We start from the raw sequence: 21,318 nt of genomic DNA, 5'->3' as shown, positions 1-21,318 counted from the left end.
TAACTTGACTGTAGCAATTTTTATATTTATTGATTACTATGTTCTAACACTGAAAAATCGAAGGATCAGTTATAACCTTAAATAAACGAAAAATTACTTCAATAGAATAAATTAGATTAAATTAGTAAGAAATTAACTTGAAACAAATTTACCATATCATCCTAATATTAAAAATTGAAATAAATAATATCACGTGTTTACACTAGTAACCAGAAACTTGGCCAAAGTTTAAAAATAAATAAATAAATAAAATCGTCATCGAATTAAATAACCCAACAAAGTTCAAGTAGTGCATCAATCCGAAAACCGACGGACCCTTCTTTTCGGCCAAACTGATCCAAAACATAAATATGACAACTCATTGACATTGATCACTGATGATTACGGAGTTGCTATTGACCAATGAGCGAAAATATCAAGGACCTTATAAATTAGTAAATATCCTACCTATTTACAAAATCATTTGATTGATTGTCCGCAGTCACCGCCACCAGTGACTGCGACGAGCACTTTGCCATTAACGTCGACGTTTGCTCTAAGCCCTCATTTCAGAAAGCAAAGACACAACAGAAAAAGATTAGAATAGCAATAAAGAAGCATGCTATTATTTTCTTTCACTTTCCCAATACCACTAGGATCATGGGTTACAACTAAATATCGCAACGCCGATGCTATAGAGGAGAGAAGTATGGATTGCAAGTTCAGAAGCAAATTACACGAGTGAAACAGAACATCTTACTTGTTTGGACAAACCAACATAATGCACATGGACCAAAGAGCTAATTAGGATCTACACCAACAATGCGATAAAAAGCAGGTGAGACGGCTGGTTCAGGCAACGCAAAATAGCAACATGATCTACATTTCATGGCTTGTTCATAATACAAAGACGGAAGAGAGGAGGGAAAAGATTTGCATAAACATGCAGCTCTATGATTCATTTGCCCTTCCAGCTGTCTTTCCGCTTCCGTATCTCTCTCAAAGCTTCAACAGGAGACTTGCACCCCACCTTCTCCTGAAATGGTTGGCATTTTAATTATCATTTCAACATTTAGACGTCAATTTCATGTTAGAATTCAATTTAGGGAGACCAAAGGAATGCCAAAAAAAAAAAAAAATCTTCTTTCCATTTCTTAAAGCCTTCCTCCTCCTCCTTTCCAAAAACAAAACAAAACAAAAATCTTTCTTAAAATCTTCCTATTGGCCCCTTCCATTTCTTCTTCCCCAACGAGGGGAAAAAAAAAATCTCCTTCCTCCTCTCTGAAAAGGGGACGGGAATTAATTAAGAGGGTAGTGTAACAAACCTGAAGCTCAGGCAGATCAACCCTCATGAATGGATTGGTTTCCATCTCCTCCTCAATGGTTGAAGGAATAGTCGGTTGCCCAGCTTGCCGTTGATTCTGTGCCCATGTTAATTTATGTTCCGTCCTCAAATTGTTTGGCTCAACCGTCAAAGCAAATTGCAAGTTTTTTACTGTGTACTGGATAAAAAAGAACCAAACTCAATCTATCATGTCGATGAACGTTACAAGAACGCTTATAATACTCCAAATAAGCAAACAAGCATTTCAGCTATTTTGGAGTGCACTGCAAATTGCAGCAGCATAAATTATAGCAAAACATCCTATGATAACCCATTCCCTCCATTTAAATTGTTTTTAACGCCTTAAACTAAACTGTGTCGCTGATCTCATTTAAATTAGAAACTCTATATATTTTTGCATTGTTCTCTGAACTGATAGATCCAGAAAGAGATTTTTTAAACAAACTCACTCATATCAAAATAGATCATTATCTTCATCTCCTTCCATTAATGTGGCATCTTAAGTTATGAGGGGCACGTTTCAAATAATATTTTGAGTTTAAAGGGTAGTTTTTTTTTATTTGGCACCTCATGGCCACAGTAAACTCGGGTTGGCTTTGGCAATGAACCCAATGTTACACAGAGTGACTGGTGCATCTGCTCCGCAGTTCCTTCAAAAAATTTCCCACAACCAGCAATGAACTGTAAACAAGAAAACAACAAAAATAAATTTAAAGATATGAGCAAAACTCTTTATAATGGATACATTCATTTACATGGACTAAGATATTATATGCTTTCATTGGAGTAAAACATATAGCATACTCTGACACCAAGCTCTTGGTAATTGGAATAGCTTTTAGAAATTAGAATAAATTCATTATATGCTTTCATAGAAGCTCATTTAATGACAAGATGAGATTGACCACACAGCTTACCAGCGTATCTCCAGTAAAAACAGCCGGGTGCTCATCCCCTCTGCCAGTAACATAATAACTTATGTGGCCTTTGGTATGGCTGAGAAGGTCAGGAAAATACCCAATATTAACAAATGAAACAGAAAAGTGTTTTGAGTAATCGTGAAGCTGAGATTTAACAACTTCTTCAAACATGATTTATGACCAATCTCTTGTCAAAAAATCTTTCATATATATATATATATATATATAAGTAGAACAAGAATAGCACAGCAAAAATTAAATCACAAACCCTCCACTTTTGAGTCTCTGTGTGTGTTGTGTGTGCACGTGTTTTGTTTGGGGGGGGTGGTGGGGAGTCCAACAGCAATCTGCAGTTAACAAGGCCAGTAACCATACCAAGGAGTGTGTAGGGACAATATACTAATATCAGCCCCAAGGAAGACCTTATCACCATTGTCAACTTTATCAGTGCATCCCTTCACGTTATCCACTGAACCACCATAAACCTTGATTCCAGGAACCAGCTGCTTTATCATATCATTTCCACCAGCATGATCCCTGACAAATAATAACGCCAAAATGAGAAATTGCGTCTACTAAGATTCAGATCTCTTTTCAATAACCCAAGTATAATAAAAAAAAATCATATATCATTACTCAAAATGCTAAGCCTGGCGGGACAACTGAGTAATGATAAAAGAGATCGAACCTAACACAATAAATGGACATTTGAAGAGTTTAAACTGCCACTTTGAGAATCTTTTGCCCAGCCAATTTAACCAAGTTTGTTCCCAGGCACTTGATTTCTTAAAATTATTGAGGATTCAACTTAGGGCACTATTGCTTCAAATCGATAATTAGCTCCCCCAGTAGACAATAGCAGATTCCAAAAAAAGATACATCAATATCTTAAGCACTAAACAGCCTAATCAAATTACATCCAATGAAATTTGAAAATCTTGAACTTGCAGCAGGGAATCTGGAAGTATGCTTAAAAATCCCCAACAAAATATCCATGATCCAGTATAGAATAAGCACGATATATGCTCGACCGGATAGATATTTGTTCTTAAAAAAAATAGTTGCAGTACCAGTGATGGTGCGTTGTGAGGACGAGCTTGATATCGACTCCATGCGAATTAGCAACTTCGAGAACCTTCTCCGGTTCTACAGGGTCCACTACTGCACCTTCTTTGGTACTTTCGTCAACAATCCTGCAAAAACCAGTTCAAATATTGACAGGGACAAAACTAAATAAACAATGCATTTGAGAACCTTGAAAAAGCAAACTGAAAGCTGTGTATGTATTAGTCATTCGAGGCACTCATGGGGGGCCGGACAGCGTATTGAATCGGGCTTACAGGTACGAGTAATTATCTTCAAGGCAAGGAACATGATAGATTTTCATAACGTCTTCGCAGGAATTACACGAAAACCCAGCTTCGAGCCTCCGAGTTTTGTTCTCCGCAGCAAACGAGGTGAGGCGAGGAGGCGGTGTAACCGTGGAAGGAATGACCAACGTGTTACGTCGTGTGGCCGTGTCTCGGGTGGGCACTTTACCGGAACTATCTCATCCAGATCTAAATTTATTTAAAAAAAAAACTTAATGAAAAAATATAACAATAAAATGAACGTTGATGATTTAAATTACGTAAATGACGTTTTAATCTCTTAAAATGCACTAACTTTTTTAAAGTTTTTAGATATTTTTTATCATTAAAAATTAATATAAGTAATTAAGTTACTTTTAATTTAAATTTTAATTATCATTCATAGCTTCATTTTAAAATTCATAATTTTTTTATTAAAATCATAGGAATTCAACGGTATTTCATAAGTTTACATTTAAAATTTTGATATTTTTTAAGTGTTATAAATATTAATTTTCATTCACAAGTTTCATTTTAAAATTTATAACTTTTTTTTCTTAAAATTATAAAAATTCAATAACAAATAACAAGTCTGTGTGAATGTAATAATTGCAACACTTGAAACATATCATAATTTTAAATGAAAACTTATAAATTATTGTTAAATTTTTATGATTTTAAAAAGGAAAGTTATAAATCTTAAAACAAACTTATGAATTAATATTTGAATTAAGAGCAATTTAATTATTTATATTAATTCTTTGATGACAAAAAACTCTCTAAATACTTCAGGAAAATTATGATATTCAAATGATAAAAATGTCACTTACATAATTTAAAAGAATTTTTATGTCATTTTTCCTTTGCGTTTTATTTTGTTTTTAGTTTTTTACTCATTTGTTTAAATATAAGCATCTTATGTATAGACGGTAATTCAAACCAGTCCAAAAAAAATTAAGTCGAGTTTGGCTATATAAACTTTTTTAATATAATAAAATACTTTAAGACCAACCTGAATTAAGCTAGGCTCAAATAAGCTTGATCGCTGGAATTTTTAACTTTATATGTATATAGAATTGACAATTTTAACTAAGCCTAATGGGCTAATTTGAATGTGGAGCATAATCATGAGAGTAATATATCCATTGCAACACTTTTACTACTACAAGTTCCATTAAAAATTCTAATAAAAGCTCCTCTACTTTCAGTACAAGTGGCATTTTCCTAAGTTGTAATTAGCCAAAACTAGCCTCACTTTACTACAAATTCACCTCACTAACAAAGGTACACTCGTTAAGAATGTTTTGTCACTTAATAGGAAGTTTCAATAGTATTTTGTCTATTGAAAAGGTTTTTTAGAATTTCCAAATAATCAATGTTGTCCTTTACAAGATGCAATTCATCACTTTCTCATTTGTTGGAAAGGATTTTTAAATCTATGCACACGAATGTAGTTTTGTCCCACCCATGCTGCTCCTTGATTAATTTGTGTATCAATTTTAACTCGTTAGAAGACAGGTTCTTTAAGTGGGGGAAAAATGATGAAATACAAAATAATGATTAATTAAGATAATTATGATTTATTCAATATATTAGACTATCCATTAGAAATATTTAAATAAGGATTTTATCTATTATAATAAGGATTATTATTTATTTTATTGTTATATTATATATTAGTATTTTTAAGATTAGATTTAGATTTAAATTTAAGTTATTATTATTTATTATTTTTAGAGTTCTATAACTATAGTTAGGTTTTTTATTTGTATTCAATTTTTGAGTATTATTAAATAAGAGTTTTTGAGAATTTTGATCTTTTCCTTCCTCCCTTCTCTCTCTTCTCTCATTTTACCCACATAGTTTGACTTAATTATAACTCAATTTAAAAACCTTAACCCATTATAATTTAATCCCCATAGCTTGAACCATTTAAAACATTGTCTTCAAGATTTATAATGAATTTGTTTTGTATAATTTTATCTCCTAAGTATAGCGACAAACATTTTAATATACAGGATTGTATGATGGAGTTGCAAGAGTTAAAATTTGTGTATCAATTTTAACTCGTTAGAAGACAGGTTCTTTAAGTGGGGGAAAAATGATGAAATACAAAATAATGATTAATTAAGATAATTATGATTTATTCAATATATTAGAACTATCCATTAGAAATATTTAAATAAGGATTTTATCTATTATAATAAGGATTTATTATTTTTATTGTTATATTATATATTAGTATTTTTAAGATTAGATTTAGATTTAAATTTAAGTTATTATTATTTTATTATTTTTAGAGTTCTATAACTATAGTTAGGTTTTTATTTGTATTCAATTTTTGAGTATTATTAAATAGAGTTTTTGAGAATTTTGATCTTTTCCTTCCTCCCTTCTCTCTCTTCTTCTCATTTTACACCACATAGTTTGACTTAATTATAACTCAATTTAAAAAACTTAACCCATTATAATTTAATCCCCATAGCTTGAACCATTTAAAACATTAGTCTTCAAGATTTAATAATGAATTTGTTTTGTATAATTTTATCTCCTAAAGTATAGCGACAAACATTTTAAATATACAGGATTGTATGATGGAGTTGCAAGAGTTAAAATTTAAAAATTATTTTTTAATCAACTTAAAATTATAGGGTCTAGTTCAAAAAGTTTCAATCGAGTTAGAACTAAATGTACCAACTAAGTTTTATTTCAATTAATAGTAAATTCATTGATTGCCCCACTAGTTTGCCCTAATTACATTTTAAAAACCCATATACAAGCCTCCCACAAAATTAATAATCACAAAATGAAAACCTTCCCTCTACTTTAATGATTTTATATTCAACTATTAGATCTTTAGTTGACCATCAAATTACATTCACTAGATAAAAATGTACTCTGTAAATATAAATGTTACTTAAAAATTATTTAAAATACAAAAATTAACGCTTATTTTTTATTTTTTTCCATAATTTATTTTTAGATATGTGCAATTATTTCTCTATTAATTAATTAATATAACTTATGTTTATTTTTCTTTAAATTTTATTAGTTTCAAACAATCTTTTCAATTGGTGGCAAAAAAATATCTTCAAATTATTTATTTAAATATTATCATAATTAATTATTTAAAGTTTATTAAATTGGGAAAGATAGCATGCAATTTTCAATGATTATAAGGAAATTAGTAATTATAATTTTTCCTATGCAATTAAAAGTAAAATAATAAAATGTTTTATAATTTTTAATAAAATATTTCTAACAATATTAAAAATTGAACTAAAATTTATATTTTAAAAATAAAAGAGAAATTCCAGTAATTTTAATAAAATAAAAGGAATGTCATAATATTTTATTTTAATTAATTAACGTTATTATTTTCATGAGTTCATTGGACCTCCCAAAGCTACTAGTTTAATCAGATATTCATAAATTGAAGGCTAAAGCCCATACAAGAAAATCCTATGTTTCAAAAGCCCTAGTTATCTTCCTAGTTTGCCACTAAGCTCTGGACCATCTTTGAAGGACTTTCTCTTTGTTGGAGACACAAATTCTCTTGCGTCAATGTTTATTTTGACTCCCTTGAAGCTCTTTCTCTTATTTAGCGCTATCAAAACCTTGATCATCTCTTATACGATATCATAATGAAAATCAGAGATCTCATCATAAAAGACTGGACTGTTAACCTCAATCATGTATTTTGAATCGAACGCGTCCGGTTAGCGTTTTCGGCTTTTCGCAATGGGGAGGAGTAAGCGCCCATCTGACCCTTGAAAGTTTTTCTCTCTAACCATGTTTTGATTTCGATATTACCATAATGCTATGTGAATTTATCTGAATCGTTTCTTCTACCATGGTTTGATTGTTATAAGTCTTTCCGGAAACGATTCAAGTGAATGTTCTTTGGTCTTGCAAGCTTTTAGAGTAGTTGGTATATTTCGCTCTAAAATTTTCACCTGGTTCCGGGAATATAATCGTTTTTTTTGCGATACCCGATGGACGTGCCCTTCATGCCTTTTTCTTTATGGAAGACGGAAGTATGCTCGTAACAGCTTGTTTAGTAAATTTTTGCTCTATCTAACTGTCCTAAGTCAATAAAGAAAAATATGCGATTTTTCGTTAAATCTAAGAACGAGCTGATGACGACAAAAACTTGAAGCTCTTTTAGCCAGCTCACCTTGCCGGAATGAGGCAACCTTGCAACTGCAAAAGGAGTTATTGATTTTTATCAACTCTATGAATGGGATGATATATTGCTTCCGTATAGAACTAATTGTTCCAACCACCGTGGTTATGTGATTATCTGATCGGTTTAATTTGAGATGTATCGCTTTTTTTTTTTTTTTTTGGAAAATAGCCCAAGGATTTGATTGCATCATTATTTAATTCTTGATTCAACGAATTATTGACTGATCCCAGCACTAAAATACTTTAAACCATTTTTACCAACATGGCAAATGCTTTTTTGGATGCTGCAATTGTTCACATAGCCATATCTTTTGATGTCCATTACTCCACAGGCAATGAGATCACTTGCATTGTTTGCAAATGACGCTGCCCAATATTTTCTGAAATGCTAGGTGAAATTGTATCACCTGTTATAGTGGCTTATGTGCTGTAAGTTCGCTCAGGATTTACAGCTTGAGATTAAATTTCTTAAATTTGATTGCTAGTTTTTTGCTTGCATGGTGTATAATTGGTCATTATGCTCCTCACCTCTTCTTATTGCTTGAAAATGCATTGGCAACTTGTATGCTTTGGATTGTGGTGTTGTACAATGTTGGATTTGTTATGCATTGACATTCTGATTTCTAATCCCTTTATAGTGTCAGCTATTTAGAAATTTCGTTGGTTATTTTTCTGTTTAATGTTAACATCTCATCTTCTAGGTTTGATGGTTTTAAAAGCCATATATCTTTTGGTCACTGCACTTCATTGTTATTAGTGGAGATGGTTGTGGTATGAAATTGGTTTTTCTTTTGAATGCTTTATTTATGTTCTGATGTTAATGGGAAATCATGTAGGACCTGCAAGGTGTTATCGGCAAATAAAAACAAACCATACCCTAAATCACGCTATTGCCGTGTGTTCCTGATCCCAAGATCAGAATTTATGATGTTGGAATGAAGAAGAAAGGTGTTGATGAGTTTCCTTTCTGCGTCCATCTTGTTAGCTGGGAGAAGGAAAATGTTTCAAGTGAAGCGCTGGAAGCTGCTAGGATTGCTTGCAACAAATACATGGCCAAATTTGCTGAAAGGATGCATTCCATTTGAGAGTCAGGGTTCATCCATTCCATGTTCTTAGGATCAACAAAATGCTTTCATGTGCTGGAGCTGATAGGCTTCAAACAGGGATGAGAGGTGCATTTGGAAAGCCACAGGGTACATGTGCTAGAGTTGCCATTGGTCAGGTCCTTCTTTCTGTCCGCTGCAAGGACAGCAACAGTCATCATGCACAGGAAGCCCTCCGTCGTGCCAAGTTCAAGTTCCCTGGTCGCCAAAAGATCATAGTTAGCAGGAAATGGTAGTGATATGAAATTTGTCCGGCTATAGATGCTTTATCAAGAATTATGGTTGATTCCTTTTATCTTTCCAACACACTTTTTGAGAATTAGAATACCATTTATTATCTAATAATCCATGAATTATTTGATCTGTTGGTCGAGTCTTGTATGTTGTTGGTTAAGGACTTAAGGGCTTGTTTAGGTTTTCTTACATTGAGATCTTTATTATATTGAGATCTTTTTGTGTTTGAATTAACAAAAGTTTAACTGTTTTAACTGCTTACTCAGGGGTTTCACCAAGTTTAACCGAACAGACTATGTGAAGTACAAGTCAGAGAACAGGATTGTGCCAGATGGTGTAAATGCAAAGGTAATGAATGTCAATGGCATACAGATCAGGGCTTATTTTAGTCAACTTTGAACTTGGTAATTGTTGGCATTGGGGGAAAAGTAGTTTTTATGACAGCGTTCAAGTAGTTGGGAATGTGTTGGGGGGCATTTTCGCGGAGTGTTGCCATATGTATTCATGTAATCAGATTTTCCCCTTAAGTTCAGCTCAGGTAACGGATCTTGTGACTATTGACTAATCAGTTTCCACGTGAATTTTGCAGCTTCTTGGATGCCATGGACCGTTGGCTAACCGTCAACCTGGAAGAGCTTTCCTGTCTGCTGCAACTGCTTAGGTAGTCTGTTACAAGAAATAGTAATCTGGACCACAGTAGATTTTGACAAATTGAATGATTTTTTCTTTCTTCTTTTTTTTTTATGTGGAAAAATTTGTGTTTATTTATGTTGCGTATTGTACTATACTGAGTTCAATTGTGTTTGCGTGGGCGTCTACAATATAATGAACTTTGTTTGAAGTGTTAGTGTTCTTTATAGTACCTCTTGTTTGGCACTCAACGGAAGATGTATTCTGCTATATGGCAGATCGACCGACAACCTTTCAACAGCTAAATATAATCTATAAAAATTAACAATAGTGAATTTTTAAGTAATTAAGTAATAATCTGCTCCTAGCCAGCCAACTGCTCCTTGTATGTTAGTCTTTGTGAGAGGTGGCTGAAAGGCAGATAGATTGATCGGCATCTTCACCATGCTTTCCATCTTGGTTTGTGATGCGGCTCTTTTAGGATGTTACTTCTGCTGTTGCCTTTTCAAGTCTGCTATGCAACTCTTTGATCGCCCGAACCCGCGCTGCTGGTTGAAAATTTGATTCCTTGTGGCATTCCTAGAAAGGGAGTGAACAATGTTTGCTTTCGGATATTCTTCTCCAAGTCTGCAGATTTCGTTCAGGTCAACGAATATGTTTCAGAATACTTTTCTTGGCCTTTTGGCTAAGATCGAGTGTAGAATGCTTACACCTGCATCGGTCTTTTTGACGCATTATTGACATTTTCTCCTACATTAGCTATTGGGTAGCTGATAAACGCGTGAGATGTCTTTCATGAGCCTCCTTGGATGTTTGACATGTGCAGAGATGGTTCTACTCTATAGGTGTTGATCTTTTGCTGTGTTGCTGTAGGTTGGTTGGTTGTTTTCTTTTACTTGTTTTATTTTTGGGAAAAGGAAGCAGCTTTGTCAATTGAAGTTGCCTGCTTATTTTTCTCCTCTTTGTGAACCTGATCTAAGCAAATCAAATCAAATAGGTCCTTAAATGAATTCCTCTTGTTTTGATGTATCCGAGCTGTTTCACCCACACTATACATTCTCAGGATCTCCCCTCCATCATATCAGCGTAAGTAGCAAAAGCATCATATGGATATAAACTTACTTTTAAAAAAATTTGGAGCCGTTTGAGTGTGTTTGAAGGGCAATCACTTGAAAAAGATAAAACATCCATCCAAGTCCAAGAGGGTGAGCTCCAGCTATGCCATTAAAGTTGTAGCGTCACCGTCTGTGGCATGTGTATCCCTATCCAAACAGAAGAGAAGAACAGAGATTGACAAGATGGAGTTGTGACTGTGAGCGACCGAGGAAGGATCTTCGGAAGCTACTACGTTGGTGCTTTTCTGGGCTAACTCGCACAGTTGGCCCCAGTACCAGTACATGTACCTGTACCTGTATGTATGGTGTAACTCCCTCCTCTCTCTCCAATCTGGTTAATGCCTCACCATTTGCAATTTATTCTCTTCTGCAACCTTTTTTTTTTTTTTTTTTCCTGAGGCTCATTTTAAAATGAACAGATTATGGGCTTTGGATTTCAATTTAATATAATTAATATGAAAATAATTAATTAATATTATTAATTTTGATTATAATTGATTATATTATAACATTATCATATTTGAATATTATTTTTTTTAAAATTAATTTTGACAAAATTAAAATGTTTGGATGATATAGTTGGAATCAATTTTAGATGTACAAAGTATCATAAAGAACATTGTTTTTTAAAAATTAAAATATTGATAAAATTATATAATGATGTTAGATTTGTTCAACTCATTTAACAAGTAAAATATACTACTTAACTTGTATACATATACCTGATTAATTATAGAAATTTTAATCATATTATATTGTAATATTAATAATTTAGTGTATTTAAAAATCGATCAGTGTATCTAAGTTCAAATAAATTTATATGATATTTAACATGTATGATTAATTATGAACATTACATTTAAAAATAATATTAAAACTAGAAGAATCTTTTATAATTTTAGTAATTAATATAGCATCTGTCCCATATTATAAAAATTTTTTTGAGAGAAATTCAGATTTTTAAAATATAAGATACTATGAGAAGATCAATGTTTCATTAAATAATTTATTTAATATTTATTTATTCTTTCTTTTATTATTTAATAATTAAATGTATGTTTAAGGTTATATTAAATGAAGGGTATTTTCATAAGTTTATATTTTTATTTTAAAAATGTTTGTTAAATATATTTAATAAAATTTATTGCTATGTGAAATTTTGTTCAAAAATATTTTATAATTTAAAATGGAGTGAGTATTATAATAAAATATTTAAGAGGTATGATCTTGGTATTATATTATAATGTTTTGTTTAATAAATTTAACAAAGAAAAGAGAGACTACAACTCCACAAGTGCGCACTGGTGGTGGGGCAGATAATTTCTGACAAGCAATAATGAAAGTAATAGTAAAATTGCAATTGATAAGCTGCTTAAGGCAGCTTAAAAGAAAACCAACTTTGGCATCCAATAATCAATTATGAAAAAATGGAGGTGTTTGGGATTTTTTTAAGAAAACCATGATTTGAGGGTTCAAAATCGATTATTTTCTTTATCCAAACAGACACTACACTGATAATGAACTTTTTCGATGCTGGTCATCCTAGTGTTCATTACCTTCAAGCTTGTAGTTCTGGCCCAAAAAGAAAAAAAAAAAAAATAGCAGAAAAAGTGAAAAGACTGATAGTAGGTATTAATTTAATATTTTATAATAATATATTATTATTGCTTATTCCCTGACCTAAATTTTTTTTACGCACTAATTTTAAATTAATCTGGATATCTTTTATTTGTGCTTCTATATCTGTGAATTAATGTTTACATTGAAATAACCACATCAATTACCAGGAAATACAATCATGTAATTTTTTTTTAAAATCATTATTTAATTGGGTCACTTGCCTTGAAATAATTAAAATAAAATTAATGAAAATATGTGAAATTTAAAACGGAACAAAATAGTTTTAAAATTTTTTAAATGAAGTTTGATAATAAAATCTCAAATAAAATTGAACAGTGTATAATATAAAATGTAACTTGGGTATTAACAAGTACAGACAAGGGCATCAATAACATTTTTTTATTTTTTTTAAATCTTTTTATTAAAATAATTTGAATCGATAAGTCACAAGCTAATAAACACTTAATCCGCACTCTAGTGTCTGGACCTTAGTTTACAAGACTTTATAATTATAAATTATAAATATATAAGTATAACCAATCTAATTTGACATGTTTAATATATTAATATATTTAATATTGTCCATTTCATAGACCTACTTTAATAATAAAATTTTTTAATAATGGATTAGATTGAATCTTCCTGATGATCCTTGTTTTCTTCAACCTACCTTTTCCTTTTCTTCTGAGGTGGAAGTCACTAGCAAACACCATGGAAGAAGACAATCAGACAATGTGCGCGATTCTGATAGGAAGTTTACACAGGCTTAATTGCGATTTTATTCCTTCATTTAATATCATGAAAATTTAGCAGAGCGTTGAAGCGCTCACGTTATGATCTCTCATAGTCTCAATGAATCCTTTTGTGTCCCTTCTGAAATGGTGACTACTGAAGCATCGCTCACATTGGTTAAGAGACGATTTGGCTAAAAACAGTACCACCTTTTAGGAGCCGTTTCCTGTGAAGTGGTAAATACTTATTACAGTATTCAGCTCTTACCAACCTCTTTATCGCCTTATATTTACCGAACTTTTGTCACATGTACCTAAGGGCGTTCTTCAAAATTCCAGTAATTTGTTTTAATAATAATATTTAAATATATGATTAATACTTGCTACTTGTAATTTCGTACATTTCCCCAGTCAGCTCAAAGATAAGTCAGCAAACTATTTTGTGGTCTTGTTCTCTCGAGCAGCTTATAATTGCATACGGTATTGCTTTTCCTCTTATCTTACACACTGAACTTCATCCGTTTGGCTATTTTCAACAGCGACAGTAGGTTTGACAACTGACATCTATACAGCAAGACTTAGTTTGTTAGTGGCCTCTTTCATTATTGCCGTCATGTAGTTAAGCATTTTTCTTTGGGGTTCTTTCTTCTTTCGTCAAGAGATACTCAGCTCCCCCCCAACTCTTTCTTTATTTTGTGAGAATTTTTCGAGCAGTGAAGAAATCAGATATTCTTGTTACTAGTAAGACAGGAGAGCTCAGTCTAATGGCATAAACTCCAACGATGTTGAATTGCAGTATGTAACTTACAGAGAGAAGACCATCTCTCTCCCAAAATTCAAGCCATCCATTTCTAATGCAGCTGCTTCGGAGAATCTGATGCCTTGGAAATTTTTTAGCGTTCTTCTTCACAGATCTGCATCCATGTCTATAATTGTTGTTACTTTTGAAGTTGGATGATGGATATGCATTCCTTGCTTGCTTGCCTTCGCTGGAGGAATCAGCTTATTTTCATTAAAAGTTTTTTTCTTTGTATTTTTTCAGAAATGTTAATATGCTTGTTATGACATGACCTATTTGCATCCTCATTCATTATCATTTTTTTAGCGAAGATTGCTTTTTCTTCTAAAAAGCAAATGAGAATCAAATTTTTTGATTTTCCTGATGGTCTCTATTTTTCCTTGGATTCCTCTATTATCGCCAGGCTTCCTTTATCTGGATTTTTTCTTTCATCCCTACTCGTTTCTTAAACATACAAACACCGATTATTTTTAGTTTTTTTCCCGATTACTTCTCTGTAAAAGGCACATACTTAAATCAAAGAGTAAGATTATGTCGAAAGAATAACCTTTTCTCAAACAGGTTCCCCTTCCCCAACTTCAAATCCTTCCTAGAAGTTTTTGCATGTGCATGTGTAAGACAGTCTCAAAGTCTTATAGGTTCTGTGCAAAGCTGCTATTACCTATTAGGGATGGTGCTGTATCATTAGAAGCTTCTTCAAATTAAATTTTCAACTTTTCAGATAAAGGAGTTGATTCAAGTTATCGAGTGCATTTCTATATGTAATCTCTAGTTCTTCAAAGAATGATTAAATCATCATAAAATTTCTTTTTATAGCCTAAACATATCCATGTCTTTATTTAGAAAATAGCATAATTTTCGCTTTGAATATGATCACAGCTGTCAAAATTTCAAAAGCAAATCCGGAAATGATGAAAGCTGAGGTCAGACCTTGTAACCTCCGCTTGCCTCATTTTTGGCCCAAACAGGCACCCATGAAGTTTCGATCCTCAACCTCTGCACTCTTCATTCTAAGCTTCAAGCTATCTCTCTTTGGCTTGATTATAGCTGATCTCAAGTCTAACAGACAGCTTTATATGATTGTGCTTCTAACATCCCTTATGCCCCAAGACTCAACTAGAATGATTCTACTATAATCTGCACATCCTAGATTGGAGTTAGTTGCAATTCAGATAGCACCTGTATCATTGGCATCCATCTTCCAAGATTTGGACTCATAAGCTCCATTCTAGGAAAGAGCATAGGAAAATTAATTGCTCTTAGAGTCCTCAGCCTTCATTCCAATTGCCTTGTCGGAAATCTTCCTTCTGACATTTTATCCATTCCTTCACTCCAATATGTGCACCTTGAGTATAATAACTTCTCAGGTCTAATTCCTTCCAATCTGTCTTCCTTAAACTTATTGCACTGGATATTTCCTTCAACTCCTTCTCTAAGAGCACACACCACCTGCTTTTTTGAATCTCAAAAGGCTCACTTGGTTGTATCTCCAAAACAATTCCATTTATGGAGCCATCCCTAACTTGAACCTCCTAAGACTTAAGTACTTGAATTTGAGCTATAACAACTTGAGTGGCTCTATTCCAAGTTTCATAAAAAAGTTCCCTTGCACTTCTTTTATTGGAAATTTTCACTTATGTAGGCCACCTCTCGATCATTGCTCTACAGTCTCATTCTCACCATCCCCTTCTCCTATTTACTAGCTGGTCTATCTAGCAACTACCCAAGTTATAAAAGCTACCAGCCATAAGAAAGACTTTGGAATAGCTTCCATACTTGCTCTAGTTAATGGAGGTTGTGCATTTCTCTTTCTCCTAGTTTTAGTGATCTCCATATGTAATTTGAAGTAGAGAAAAAGCAAAAGCAGCGAAATACTGAAAGGAAAGGCATCTTGTGCTAGTAGGATTACAGTTTCGAAGAGCTTTGGGAGTGGAGTGCAAGATGCAGAGAAGAATAAGTTGTTCTTCTTTGAAGGCTGCTCTTATAGCTTTAACCTCAAGGATTTGTTGATGGCATCGGCTGGGGTTCTTGAAAAAGGGAATTATGGAACAACTTTTATGGATGATTTGGAGGAAGGAATAACAATGGTTGTTGAACGGTTAAGGGATGTTGTGGTAGGAAAGAAGGAATTGAGTAGCACATGAAGCTTGTAGGGAGGCTCAGAAGACATCCTTATATCATGCCCCTTCGAGCATACTATTATTCCAAAGATGAGAAATTTTTAGCTTACAACTACATGCTAAGCGGCAGCTTGTTCTCTTTGTTGCATGGTAAGCTTTGTTTCGATTCAATGTCTTTTTTGGCCTCTTTAATCCAGCTACTGAACATTTCACAGGTTAACGCAATAAACAAAAACAAAATGTCAATTTTTTTTCTTTGCTCCAATTTCAAAGCTACAAAGGCATCCACTACATGTAGACACAGCTTCTCCTAATCCTTAGTAGACATAAAGGCATAAAGTCTCTTCAAAGTAAGCTTGTCTAGAGAATTTTAGATATTCAGTACTTTGATCACTCATTGTCATGCAAAATTAAGATCAGTTTGTTCTTGAATAAAAAGAAATAATCAAATTTAGATAGGAAATGGAACCCGCGCCGAGAAGAAAAGAATAATCAGGTTCCTCTATATTAGTTAATATGGTTATTTCCAACGAGAATTAAAAAAAAGAGCACAACATACAATGTCATCAGTAAATTTATGTCAGATGTTAGATTATTTATCTGAAGCTCTACTTGAAGCATCTTAGAATTGAGCCATGAGATCATTACTACATTTTGCACGACACTCATTGGACTACTACTTTTAATGCAAGAAAATAACCCTTTTAAGCTCTGGCAAGTGCTTGCAACAATCTATTAAGAATCCACAAACATAGAAAGCACCTTTCTTTGTGTATTTCAACAAGACCAAGAATTACATGGGACTCCCAGACAATGGTGTATTTACTTCTGTCAATTTTTATCAAAGCTTTATCTATGGATAATTCTTCTATCCACAACAGGAAATAGAGTTGCAAGAAGGACTCTATTAGACTAGAATGCCAGAATGACGTTTGCAATTGGGATAATAAAAGGAATTGCTTTCATTCACTCTGAAGAAGGTGCTAAATTTACATATGGCAACATCAAATCTTCCAACATCTTAATCATACAAAACCTCAATGGTTGCATTTTAGACGTTGGATTGACCCCTCTGATAAAGGCTCTAGCAAACATGTCTAAATCTATTGGTTATTTCCCTCCAGAGGTGACTGATCACTGAAAAATCACTCATAAATAAGATGTGTACAGCTATGGCATGCTTCTTCAGGAAATCCTAACAGAAAAGAGCCCAGTGAGATATAAAAGGAATGATGATGCCATGGATTTACCAAGGTGGGTAAGGTTGGTGGTTCGTGAGTGTAACACACCAAAATTTTTTTTTAAATAATTTAACTCAACCATAGTTGGGTTACAGCCACCCAACACATTTTTATATCAATAATTTTAATATAAAATATTTTATAATTGGCTTCAACTCACACAATATAACATTTCAGATAAATTTTTACCTCCCACATGCCATTAGGCTAAATCACATTTGTCCATCCTTATACTCTCAATAAGTAAACTAAATCACATTTAGACATCCTTATACTCCCAACAAGTAAAATAAATAATTTAATCAATTTTCAACATAAGTCAGTTATTTAGCCTCATAATCATGCCATTTTAACCAATCCAAAGTAAATCAAATATTAAAATTACAGTCATTCAAAGTATACCAAAAATAGAAATAGTTTGAAAGGCATAATTACATTTATATATTCATATAATTGTCAATAAACAAAAAGCCCTAATATTGGCAATATAACACATTATAAATCATAAATCAAATACCCAAAAGAGACAGTGGATCTATGTCACTAAGCCTCTGGGACTCCTCCACGTGTCACTCGTGGCTCTTCTCCTAAAAATTGTTAACCACATAATGAGACTCAAAAGTCCCAGCAACCATAGCCAATTGATGATAGTATATACAAACAGTTAAGTGTGTGCTTATTAAGTGAGAATTAAAAATAATATAATTCCAACAAATATAAGAAATATTACAATATACACAAATAACCATCCTTATATCCCTCCATTAACCTCGAGCCGTAGCCTTCACTCGGTGCTAAATTACCCGGCCAAAGGTAGATTAGCCCGAGCCCTTACAAGCCACCTATTGAGCTCCAATAGGGGCGTACCACGTGGCACATAAATACAACAACAATAGCAAGTCTCCCAACACCTCCCACAATAATTAAAAATTCATAATAATATTGCATAATTATACAATATTACAAAATTCATAATTTTCTCAATAATCACCCAATTAACAAGAAGTAACACTAATCACAAATTAAAAGCATGGTTACCTTGTGGCTTTTTCAATAAATCATTCCTTAAAATTTCTCTCTCACCACAATCTTCACCAGTAATACAATCTACAAATAATATATTATTTATAAATATTAGTTTCAATTTTTGAAACTAATAAAATAATTCTAATAATAGGATTAAAAATATAACATAATTCCTAATCTCAATCTTAATACAAATTTATAGTTACTACTATTAAGTAAAATTTTTAACTCCTCTTTTACTCATCAATAAACATTAATAATCTAAAAATCAACTTCTAAACTAATTTTATTATCAAAATTTTCTTTTTATTTCATAAATTCGCACCTAAAATATTCAAAAATTAAAAATTGAATCTCTAGCTTAGAATCATAATCCTATAGCCATAATAATTCATTTCTCATCCCAAATAATCATCTAAACCTCAATAAATCAACATATATTTTTAGATTTAGTTTAGAATTTGATCCATAAGCCACAAATTCAAAGATCATTAACAAATTTATACTTTAGAACATTTATTATACTACTAACAACCTCATAAATCATATTTATTCAATATAAATTCATCCCTCTTCCAGATCTTAAATTTTCTACCATCACAAAATTAGAAATCAAAGAGGAAGGATGACTAAAAAATTTTTTTAGAACACTTACTTAGTCTTGAAAAGTTTAAAATCACACCCTAAATATCCTATTAAAAACTCTTACCTTAAAAATTTAGATCTTCCGCACCGGCGACTCACGCTCACAGACGCTCTCTCTGATCGCACGCGAAAGAGGAAGGAAATGAAAGAAAATGAGAAGAGAACGGTGGCTTTTAAAAACGAATGTGGGTCCCACAATTTTTTTATTATTTTTTCCCTTTCCTCACTCTTCTTTCCATTTTTTATTATTATTTTACATGTAATCATTACGCGGCCGCCGAAAACAAACTCGTTCTTCTTCTTCTTCTTCCCTTTTTTTTTATTCATACCTTTTCTCTTTTTTTATAATAATAATAATAATTTAATAATATTTTTAATTAATTAATTAATAATTTTTTTTAAATTTTTTTAATTTTAATTTATAATTATATCCTAAGTTAGATTTAATAATTATCTCCTACTAATTTTCTTATCTCTAAATATATTTTTTTAAAATTTCTATTAATCTAAATTAACTATTAAAATTTAAATTGGGATGTTACAGTGAGGAATGGATGGTTGAAGTATTTGATAAGGAGATCTCGAGAGGTTAGTATGTTAAAGAGGAAATGGTGCACATGCTTCATATTGCTTTGGCATGTGTAGAGAAGGTACCGGATATGAGGCCAAGCATTTTCAAAGCTCTAAGAATCATTGAAGAAATTAGGCAACCTGAGTTGAACAGGCCCTCTCATGAATCTGAGCCTTCTAGGCGAACTCTGAATATTTGCTTGTCATTGGCGATAAGAGATAGTTGGTTCATCTTCTATCTTCAAAAGAGTAACTTTAAGCATATTCAATTGTGAAGGGATATTAGTGATGGCTTGCATGTTATTTCTTTGCTACTTTGTTAGGTCGGACTATTATTTTTGTTCCCTGCATTATGAATTACCCTCGACCTAACTTTTTTAATAAAAAAGAAATTGGGAAAAATGAGTCAATGACTTTCAAGGTCATGGGAAGAAATATATTGAAAATCAAATGACATTAATGAAGGCCATTGTTCTTGTGAGATGTTTTTTATTTTGGTTTGAAAAATGCTCCTAGAGAAACCTAAAAAACAATGATTGTCAACAAGGGCACAAACTTGAGTACTGTAATGGCAATCTTAAGATGTTTACTATACTTTTTAGACTCACCCTCTTCTTTGCTAACTTTGGCCTAATAACACAATATTTATAGTGCTTACAGAGCTATTCCCAATTCAATCTCATTCAACGTGCCATGGAATATCAACAGCTGTAGGGAAAGTAGGTGCCATCATTAGTGCCTTTATGGTGCAAAGCTATACAAGTGCTAACTCAACAAGAAGGACTCGAGGGACAATTATGGCACTTTCAGTTGCCAACATGGTTGGATTCTTTTGCACCTTCTTGGTTCTAGAAACAAAAGCCCGCTTGCTAGAAGATATCTTAGAAGATAAGGAACTTAAGGGAAATCATTCCGTAAATGATGCACAAGAGAAAGCAAAAGATGATAAACCTCCATTTAAAAGCATAAGTATTCGATGCATTTGCATACAGTCCAAATCCCAGTAACCATCGTCAATAGACTAAATGGAAGAACTAAAAAAAAAAGATACTATGGTAATTTCTTGGCACGTCTGAGTCATGCTTTCAAAAAAGATCCTCCTATTTGCTATAACTATTCAAGAAGAACTAAATAAATAATGCTTGTTCTTGTAACTTCTACGATAAGTACTTATGTGTTGCGTGTTGTATAAAGTTCTTCCTTTCTTGATCTAGTGGAAGAACAAATATAATAATGTTTGTCTTTGTAAGCTTTCACCATGAGCTTTTCTGTGTTATTTTGTGTTTTAAATTTTAATCTTTTTTACCCACAAATTGTGAGTATAGAATCTGATAATCCAAGAACAACCCTCCCCCCACCTAAAGAGGAGGAAAAAACCTTCTCACAACTAACAAAAAAAAAATACTAGTCCAATGCAAGTAGGTTTTATACAAAATAAGTGTAAATATCAATGTCTCATTATTCAATAACAATAATAGTAAGATAGTAAAGGGGTTGTATAAAATAAGTGTAAACATCAAAATCTATGAGACCTTCTTCACGTAACAATAATATATTTTTGTCTAGAAAAGAGAGCTAAAGTACCCAATCGAACCCATTGAAAGGGTTATCATTGAATTTGGAAGTGACAAGAGGAGAATCTAGTAACGGCATGTGAGTCCATCAATCCTCAAAGTTAGCAACATAATGATTCCTACCAATTT

The 21,318-nt window shown here is 32.4% G+C and overlaps 1 protein-coding gene and 2 pseudogenes across 1 annotated transcript; 2 read left to right on the top strand and 1 right to left on the bottom strand.

The window, feature by feature from the left end:
- Positions 1-672: 672 nt before the first annotated feature.
- Positions 673-3,770, bottom strand: LOC129296533 (hydroxyacylglutathione hydrolase cytoplasmic-like). The gene is made up of 7 exons (XM_054935122.1): positions 3,585-3,770; positions 3,315-3,437; positions 2,620-2,781; positions 2,242-2,320; positions 1,892-2,005; positions 1,305-1,481; positions 673-1,015 (listed from the first exon to the last, which is right to left on the bottom strand). Exons 1-7 carry the CDS (start codon positions 3,629-3,631, stop codon positions 938-940), a joined length of 780 nt encoding a protein of 259 aa, XP_054791097.1. The 5' UTR covers positions 3,632-3,770; the 3' UTR covers positions 673-937.
- Positions 3,771-8,671: 4,901 nt separating this feature from the next.
- Positions 8,672-9,955, top strand: LOC129296535 (60S ribosomal protein L10-like; annotated as a pseudogene).
- A 4,966-nt stretch (positions 9,956-14,921) lies between these two features.
- Positions 14,922-19,890, top strand: LOC129296531 (probable inactive receptor kinase At5g58300; annotated as a pseudogene).
- Positions 19,891-21,318: the final 1,428 nt, after the last annotated feature.

This window comes from Prosopis cineraria, unplaced genomic scaffold, assembly GCF_029017545.1.
Source record: "Prosopis cineraria cultivar Desert tree isolate PC_DT_omini unplaced genomic scaffold, ASM2901754v1 PC346, whole genome shotgun sequence".
Taxonomy (NCBI): domain Eukaryota; kingdom Viridiplantae; phylum Streptophyta; class Magnoliopsida; order Fabales; family Fabaceae; genus Prosopis; species Prosopis cineraria.
The sequence above is the reverse complement of the archived record's forward strand: the minus strand, read 5'-3'. Positions and strand labels throughout refer to the sequence as shown.

Bases quoted from the DNA above. Each gene is read 5' to 3' on its own strand.
- LOC129296533 (XM_054935122.1), bottom strand. From the start codon at position 3,631: ATGAAAATCTATCATGTTCCTTGCCTTGAAGATAATTACTCGTACCT. The intron at 2,321-2,619 runs GTATGGTTACTG...TGACCTTCTCAG, and splicing joins TTGTCCCTACACACTCCTTG to CCATACCAAAGGCCACATAA. The intron at 1,016-1,304 runs GTTTGTTACACT...CAACCATTTCAG, and splicing joins TTGATCTGCCTGAGCTTCAG to GAGAAGGTGGGGTGCAAGTC.